This window comes from Rhea americana, unplaced genomic scaffold, assembly GCF_003343005.1.
Source record: "Rhea americana isolate MKP2758 unplaced genomic scaffold, rheAme1 scaffold_579, whole genome shotgun sequence".
NCBI classification, from domain to species: Eukaryota; Metazoa; Chordata; class Aves; order Rheiformes; family Rheidae; genus Rhea; species Rhea americana.
In genome coordinates this window covers 57,251-66,449 of record NW_028186733.1, presented here as the reverse complement: position 1 = coordinate 66,449, position 9,199 = coordinate 57,251, and the positions used below count along the sequence as shown (strand labels likewise).

Sequence of the window (9,199 nt, the reverse complement as noted above, 5' to 3'; positions counted from 1 at the left end):
TTACTGATTGCTTGTTGCTAAGGATAAATGACATCATTGTAGAGAAGAAAACTCCATAAAAAGTAAAGCTATGACAGCACCCTCAAGGCTGCATCTCTCAGGCTTGCCAAGGAATCAAATATTTGTGCTGCCATATGTCAATATGAAGCAACTGAAAGCAATGTGAAAAAATGGAATTAGCAGAAGAATTTTCATAAAAAAAAAACAGATACAATGAAGAAAAACGTTCATCCGATTGGTAGATCTGTTGAGATGGAAATTTATATTGGGAGCAGTAGGGAAAATATTTGCCAAGAAGCATTGAGAGTGGCTTGTGAGCTGAAAGTTTGCTTAGTGACAATGTCACGTGTGTATTATACTTATATTTTGATTTTAATGGACAATGTATTGAACTACAAAGGCTCAAGATTTTTATTATTATTATTGTATCACCACATAACATCAATAATATAGACCAGTTAGGGACTTTGGCTGTTCTAATGTAACCTATTGGCAACATAAAACAGCAAGCAATCGTTATTCCAGTGATGGCTATCAAAAAAAAAATCTTCCTCATTTTGTCTTTTCACAGTGTGCCACAAATCCTAAAGACTTGCCTAAGGGCACTATATGAGACTAGAAATGACTCAGTTCAGTAGATTAAATGTATGTTTAGATGCTGCTTCTTGATCTTTGTCAGTTTTAGATGCTTTCTGCAGCCAAGTGACAGGAGAGATGAAATCACTCTTAAGACAAATTAACATTGATGTGGCAATTTTGAGGGACAAGCCTTCACAGACAGTTGTGCAAAATGATATGGTTAGCAAAGTTTACAAAGCTAAGTTGAAAGACTGTTTTTCTAACTTATTGCTTATTAATAAGCAATTCTGTTTACCCATTAGCACAAAATAGACTCATTCTGTGAGGCAATTAGTTCAATGGATCCTGGAATATCTGACAAAGATTTCTTAAGAGGAAATGTCAGTAAGAGCTAAGTAGTGTTGCGTGAAAAATGCATGTAGTGATTTAGATGATGATCTGATGTGTGAAAGTGGCTATAGGGAAGACTGAAAGTGCAGGATGGTCATCTTCATACTGAATACTGAATATACGCATTTAAAAATGCTTTGTTCTAAATTGCTATGAAGTTCTGAATATTTTGCTGCATATAATAAATGTGCAAAACTTGACATCTGTTAAAATAATGGTTGAGTGACTGTCTTACAAGGGCAGACAAAGTCAAAATTCAAGAATCAATTTATCCCATATATCAACAAAAATCAGGATTATTCATTATTCAGATAAAGACAGTAACAAGTTGTAAACCGTATACCTCAGGGCAGACAGCACTGTATTACTGGCATACAATGTGATATTGTCTTTTGTGTCACTTGACTCATCATGTAGCTGTTACAGTTATGAAACATCAAGGCAACTCATTCCTCTGTTTTATACCTTCCTTGAATTGCAAAAACTCATCATCCAGACCCATGGACTGCTGTTCCTGAGTTCATACGGAAACAGTGTGTATGCCATGGAGTCACTGGGTTGATTCACCCTCAGATGTACTATGAGGCAATGTGTGGCACATGTGGCAAGAAGCCTAGGAGTAGTCCTCGGCACAATGGTAGAAATCTGCCATGCAATGGGCCATATCAGGAACAGTTTTCATGCCATGGACAGGACAATAAGATACACTAATGGAGTCTCCTTGCTAATGAAGTCCAGAATAGCGTTCTGTTCAGCACTTCATTCTTTCAGTTTTTCAGGATTTCACTCCCAACAACAGTCCATAATAACAGTGCTTTTCACATGCTGCCCTTCTCCCGAAGTCAGGTCTCTACAAACAACCCTTTCTCTAACAGAAAACCTTTGTATGAGCTCCCTTTACTGGTCCAGTGACCCCATGCCCATCACATCAATTCCCACTGTTGCTCTCTCAATGCTCGTCACATCAGTTTTGCTCACTGGCTGAGTCCTGCACTGGCTCTTCCTCATTCTAGATCCCTTGGTGAGGGCTCTCCTGCTTCCTCATGCTGTTATTCTTAAGAATCTCTTTTATTGGCAAGGGTTGTAACATGGAGGCTCCCACCAAGTCCTTCATGTGCTGGAACAACAAGCCTGCATCGGTTATGCCTTCCATCATTCATAGGGTATTTGTGTCAGCCATATGATCCCAGGTAGTACCACCAAAGCTGCTGAAGCACCATGCTTAGAGTTAGAATTGACAACATTTACAGGCTATGAGATAACTGTGCTGCAAGCCACGCTGCTTTTCCTGCTCCTCTGAATCACTTCTTCATACATATAATTAAGAAAATTGCCATATGACTAAAAAGTCATCTAGTGAGGAATAGGAACATGCTTGTTGGCTGCTGCTACTGCAGAGGTCTGACACACAACCTTATGTTCTACTTCCCCTGAATTACAGTTTAGTTTCACCAAATGGCACAAAATAGTATGAAATATATAGAGGAACAAAAGTCCCATGCTATAAACTTTTCTTTTCCTGAGAGACTTCAAAGATCTTTGTTGTCTGCTAGTGCCATGGAAAACAGATGTTATGATGCAATCTTCTCTTTGTACAGCAGTCAAGTGGCAGCAGGTTTTAAATCATTAAAAGCTCGGTATTTTCTGATTGCTGAGGCTATTATGCACAAAGCCCTACTAAGGAGACAATAAACAAAAGAAATAGCAGCAGAAATATTTATTCTATTTGTGAGATTCCTTCACAGGATAGAAAATGGATCTGAAAAAATCAAAGAACTGGATCAGGTGTGACATCGTTAGTTATGAAGAGGGATGTTTTAGAGGAATGCATCTTTCTCCTCAATGGCCAGATGCAGAACAACCTGCTTCCAGCTGGATTGGCACTCCCRGGCATTACAAACTGGTGACTTTCCTTAAGAAAGGGTTGTTCTCTATTTGCCTTCTGTTTTTCTGGTTTATAGGACATCACCCCAGGACTCATCATTTTCTCACAAATGCAAAATCTGTACTCACCACATCGTGCAGTGTTTCTGTTTGCATCTTGAAGCCACACACAGACTAGGAAAAGATTGGAGCTGGCTTCCTGAATGCAAAATCTGTAAAAAAAAAAAAAAAAAAAAAAAAAAAACAGCAGAGAATGTCAAATCACGGGCTAATACAATATCTCCCAACTACTGCTACCCATTTGACCCATAATAGTATATAAGCTCCCGATGAAGCTTTGTCTGCATTGATAAGTGAGAGAGTGATGGTTTGTCTGCTGGCAAATGGGCAGAGGGAAAGGAAGTAAGTGGGACAGTGGTCAAAGACTGATGTTTCTGGCTCATAAGAAATATGAACGGMCTTGAATTCTTTGTATCTATGCACTCACCTATGGATCAGAGGAGAAAGCTGATCCATTCCCTGACAGTCAAGGTCCTTCAGCTCAGTTGTGAGACAGTCCAATCTAGAAAGAGGAACAACTGTAAGACCACGTGTCTTACACAAAGTCTTCAAGACTATGAACTCCTGCAGGGAAATAAATGCAAAGCTCTGAATCACACCTGTGATTCATTCATAATGTGTTGGAAAAGAACAGAAGTAAATGAAAGAGAGCTGTTCACACTTGTGCGTAACAGACTGTGTGTAACAGACAGTCATAGAATCACTTCCTTCTAACATTCTGGTTACATAAGTTAGGCAGGAGAAGTCTTTTGCATCATTTGCACACAGGCAATTCAAAATACAGGCAATAAAAGCTAAAGACTTAAAGACTTAATCTCTTTGCCATTACAGGTCTGAGAATGAATTCCTTCACAGTGAAGAGCTCTTCCAGTTGCTTTATCTACTGATCCACCTGCAATTTAGGAGTGAGAAAAAGATAATACTTCTCTTCTGATCTTGTGGAATAAGAGGTCAGAGAATAGGCCAGGCTGTCTAGCCTACTAATTCTGGGAAGCAGGAAACAGAAATCCAGGCCTCTGTAAATTGCCGAATCATTTATTCTAGCATGACAACAAAGGGGATGCCAATCAGAATTAGCTCAAGTATTTTTGACCTGACATGGGGTGAGGATCTAGATGTAGGCCCAAATTGGCATGTCTCAGTACAGTTCCACTGAAGTCAGTAAATATACATCAAGGATAGGTGCAGTCACTATATAGGCTGAAGGGTTTCAAAGGGGCATGGATAGTTTTTGACACTTGACCTAGAGCACAAATGCTATATCATGGAAAAAAAGATGTAGCTTCTCAGGTCATAGTACATTGCAAAGCATATAGTCAAAGAAAGAGAAAACAAGAATTTTTACCAGCTCTTCCTTACTCTCTATCTTAAGAAATCTGGACTCCAGAGTAGAGCATTGAGCCTTGCTTTCTTGCCAAGTTTTCCTTTCCTTTGAAAAATAGTAGCAGTTGTTTCCATATCCTAGTCAGTTCTCAGGACAAGGAGTACATGTATGACCTCAAAAACAAAGCAGCAGGTTTGTCAGTGAGGGTAGTCTCTATTGGATTCCCCTGCAGAATCAGTGGAGCACTGCAGAGTCCCTCAGAGAAAAGCAACAGAATTGGTAAGGTTGGAAGGGACCTCTGGAGATCATTTAGTCCAACCCCCTGCTGAAGTAGGGTCACCAAGACCATGTTAGACAGCGTTGCATCCAGGTGGACTTTGAATATCTCCAGAGAAGACTCCACCACCTCTCCAGGCAACCTGGTCCAGTGTTCTATCACTCTCAAAGTGAAGAAATTCCTCCTCATATTCAGGCAGAATTTCCTGTGGTTCAGTTTGTGCCCATTGCCTCTTGTCCTGTCACATGAGATAACTGAAAAGAGTTTGTCCTCGTCCCCTTGGCACTCTCCCTTCAGGTACTTGTACACATTGATAAGATCCCCCCTCAGTCTTCTCTTCCCCAGTCTAAACAGGCCCAGCTCTCGCAGCCGTTCCTCGTAGGGCAGATGCTCCAGTCCTCTGATCATCTTCATAGCCCTATGCTGGACTGTCTCCAATAGCGCCATGGCTCTCTTGGACTGGGGAGCCCAGAACCGGACAGAGTACTCGAGATGAGGCCTCTCCAGGGCTGAGTAGAAACGTTATGAAAACTATCCTGTTGATTGGTTGTGCCCAGGCCTCCTTAGCAGTCAGGGGTTGAGAACTGAGGAGCTCACAGAGACTATTGTAGCAATGGCTTTTAGAAGGATACAGATCCTTGAATTGGACAAGTAAGGCTGGGCAGAACAGAATTTCACACATGGAGTATTTTCATCAAGGATTTTTTTTATCTGCAACAGGGCTGAGATTTTCATATACAATCATGTATTTGAGGTATTTTAACTTTTGAATGCCTAACCTGGCACACTGGGAATTAAGTTGCCTTTTCAGAAAATAACCTCAGAAACACTTACTAATGAAAGCAAGGCCTCTGTAAAATAATATGAAATTAGGCCAGATGGATGTGAATAAGATCACATACCTGCAGTTGCACAGAATTAGACTCTCACACCTGGAAATCTACACTCATTCGCATAATGTAAACATATGCAAACACCTGCATGAATTTACAAAAAATCTCAAAGACACAGAGAAATGAATTACTTCCGGTTTATAACTTTATGTTCTTTTACTAGCTCCCAATCTGAAATTTCAGTGGGAATATTTATACTATGCTGAAGGCAACAACAGAAACAACTAGGATATCCACCTGTGCTATTTCTTCCTTTTTATCTCCTGTACTCCCTAATCCTTTAACCTAGTGGTTGAGAAGAATCTTACTAGAGTAGTGAGAATTCTGCTCCAGTCTTCAAGTATAAAATTCAAAGAACTCTGGAAAAGTGATAATGAGATAATCACTGACTAGCCAGTAAGGGACAATTTCTTTCAGGAAAGATCTCTTCAATCTGTTAACCTAGTGAATTCATTTTCAAATGGGTTACTCAGGCTGGAGCAAAACATTTATTTGTTTTTCTAGTACCTTTCATACAGAGGAATTCTAAAGCACTAATAAATAGCATATATAATACAGATTTTGGATCAGCCATATTCCTCCCTTCCTCTGAGAAGCTATATGGTATTGTTTTTATGAATTTAAGTACAGAGAGCTATTTCTCTATCAATTCCTTCTCTTCAGGGATAAGTGTTAATTTTTCCCTCATACCTACTCCAAGCTGATTCAGTCAGTTAAATTTAAATGAGCAAATCAGAAAGACTTTCATAAGGTCCCTTAGGCAGATTATTTCACTAACTTCTAGGAAATTACACTTAATATCTAACTTGAACATGTTTACTTCCACTTAACTGCATCCCATAACCTTAGTTATATCTTTCCTTTCAAGTCTAAACAGTTTTTCCACATTCTCCAATCTTCCATTATTTTTAACCTCTTCCATTCTTTCTATCCCTATAACTTTTTTGGAATTTGAGTCCAAGGCTCCCAGAAGTTGAGTTGCAGTATGTAGGTGACATCCTCCAGAGTGTCACATAAAAAATACTCTCCTCCACGACCTTTTGTTCTGGCATCATGGAGCTCCTGATTTTGGAATTTTCCAATGTCACAAACTTCAGGTCTGCATATGTCACTTCTTCAGTCATTTTTGGTAAGGTTACAGAAGAATTCAAAGGTTTGATTGAGCCCACAGAGGAGACAGAGGTAAGGTTCTGGCTAAGATCAAACAAATGGTCAGTGACATTGGGCATTAAGAGAAGTGATTCATGTACAATTCAGAAGAGCATTTTGTCTCATACAAAGGGGCTGGATGACACAAAAACTCAGGGAGTTGTTTAATAAAATAAAAAAAAATGAAGTCTCAAAAAACCACTCTAAATTGGAGTCACAAAATAGCATTTAACTCTTCTGTGTGTGCCGAAATGCAACAGGAATGGAATTCTCTCATTCTCAATCCCTGGAACAAACCCATACAATTATCAATTTTTAGATATACTCTTGCTGTAGAAAGAAAAGGGAGAAAGAGGAAAAGTGAAGAGGAACTGACATTAATTTTGGATTATGTCTAAGTGATTCCTAGATGTTTTTCAGCTGTGGGGGGGGGGGAGGAGTGTGGGAGGGTGAGATGTGGGGAGAGAGTGTTTTCTGGCTTGATTACACAGTGATTATTATTCAGCAAACTCAACCAGAAGGGCTCAGACAGTGGAGGAAGAATGAAGATAAAACGAAGTGAGAATCATACTGATTCCCCCTTCTCTGAGAACACTATGCTGACTTTAATGGGATACCACATAGACTTGCCATAGCATTACCCATTGCTCAAACATGAAGAAAATATCATACATTTCACAGCTGCCATTCTAAGCATGTCTGCAGTGCAAGAAAAGGAGTGAGCTGAAGAAATCTGCTAAACTAATCAAGAGTCTTGGTAGAAAATTCATGAACACTATGAATACTACGACACTGCTTCTAGACTAGTGCTGACCTGGAAGCCATCTAAGCACATTCACACATCTCACTCTGCCTTTTAGCAAGATTGATTAACTGAGTACAGTAGAAGGTCATTGTGCTTGGACTGTCACTTCCTATAAATGAGGGTAACCTGACAGCTCAAGGATGTGCCATGCTCTCTTGAAAGTCCAGTGATAGGAATAACATGGAAATATTTAACTGGTCCCAAGTGTCCCAATATTTCTAGATCTGCTGGTAGAAAGACAGGAATTTCTGAGAGTTGAATCTTCTATCTTTTCTCAGACAGCACTACCACATATAGGCCAGGAACTGTAATTCTACCAGCCCCTGAGAGACAGAGCTCCCTGCGCACAGGACATAAGACATTCCAGACTTTTATCTTTCAGTGGAAAAAACGAGCACAGTGACTTAAGACTCCAGCATCTGGGCAGAGGTGTATAGATAATAAATACTAATTTCTAGGACTGTCATGCTCAGTCTCTAGTGTACTGTTGGTTTTGAATCCATGTCATATGTTCTGTCAAGGAGAGGTGACAACCCTTATGATCTCAATGGAAAGAACATGAAATGTGAGTGGGAATTATGTGAAGAAAGAACCATGACCAGCTACACTGTTTCTTTGTACGTAGTTCAGACAATAAAGATCTGCTTTCTTTTACATGCATGGAGTCATTTTGGATTATCATCCAATAAAAATACATGAAAACTTTGATAAAGTCTTGCTGCAACTGCAAAAATATTAGGGGTCCTTGTAAGCCCCAAATGTGTTCCATATTTTACATTCCTAAGTGCCCACAGAAAAATATTTGGTACGATTAATCAAGCTGGTAGCAATTTCTCAGCAACTTCTAAGAGCAGCACAACAGCATTTCTTTAGCTCTTTGAGGAGCTTGATTTTCAGTTAAAATCCTGTTATCTAAGAAAGAAAGGACTTGACATACATCACTTGATTTATCATGAACAGGGGAATGGAGAGTGGACAGAAGTATTTTCTGTCCACACAATTTGCTTTCTTTGGTATCTAAAGGTGGATATGTACAAATTGCATAATGTAATATGGAATGGACTATTAGATTTTAAGCAACAGGCAAGAACAGTGAAACATCAATGGTGGGATATTTCATTTGTTTTAGCAATTCTTTAAGAGTTTGATCATATTTTCATAATCTTTTGAAAGGTGGCAAGGGTGGAATATGRAAGAGAAAACCCACTTCAGTATAGAACAAATCAAAGAAAAATAAAATATTGAGAGAAATGAGGTAAACTATGAGGTGAATGTGGAGCAATTTAAATTGTTGTTGGATGATTGGATAGCAGTGTGATAAATATTAATGGTAATGCCATAGAAATAGTAAAAAAAAAGATCAGTAAATTTCAGCAAGAATGAGTTATGACATGCTTTTAGAGTGATCACTGCTTCAGTGCTGCTTTTTCTTTAGATATTTTTTGTATTATTTTATGTGATATTTCTCCAGTTCAGTCCTTCTAAATTTAAGATTCTCATCAGACAGAATTTCAGTTAAAAATAAATTGATAATCTTTCTTTGAGAATTTTTGTACTGATGATGAAAAGCCTCTGAAAAACATTGACAATTTTTACTTTTTTTCCACCTTGAACCCCACTAGTGTTAAATGCTATATATATAATAAAGATTATTTTACAGTTTTGCTGGATCTTTTCTTCTAAAACACATATAATACACAAAAGAATTTAAGAGGAAAGAGAGAAAAGGAATCTTGTCCATTCTCCACACAAATACAAAGCTGTTAGTTCATGTCTCTCTGTTTGTTATTTGTGCATAAGAACTAAGAAACCTCTTTCCAGTAATAGATCAGTTTTTA

At 38.7% G+C, this 9,199-nt stretch overlaps 1 protein-coding gene across 1 annotated transcript; it reads right to left on the bottom strand.

The window, feature by feature from the left end:
- Window positions 1-2,737: 2,737 nt before the first annotated feature.
- LOC146587645 (C-type lectin domain family 7 member A-like) lies at window positions 2,738-6,531 on the bottom strand. The gene is given in 5 exon segments (XM_085319236.1): window positions 2,738-3,072; window positions 3,346-3,467; window positions 4,263-4,410; window positions 6,445-6,486; window positions 6,489-6,531. Coding segments are annotated over 5 exon segments (690 nt in total).
- Between the last annotated feature and the right edge of the window lie 2,668 nt (window positions 6,532-9,199).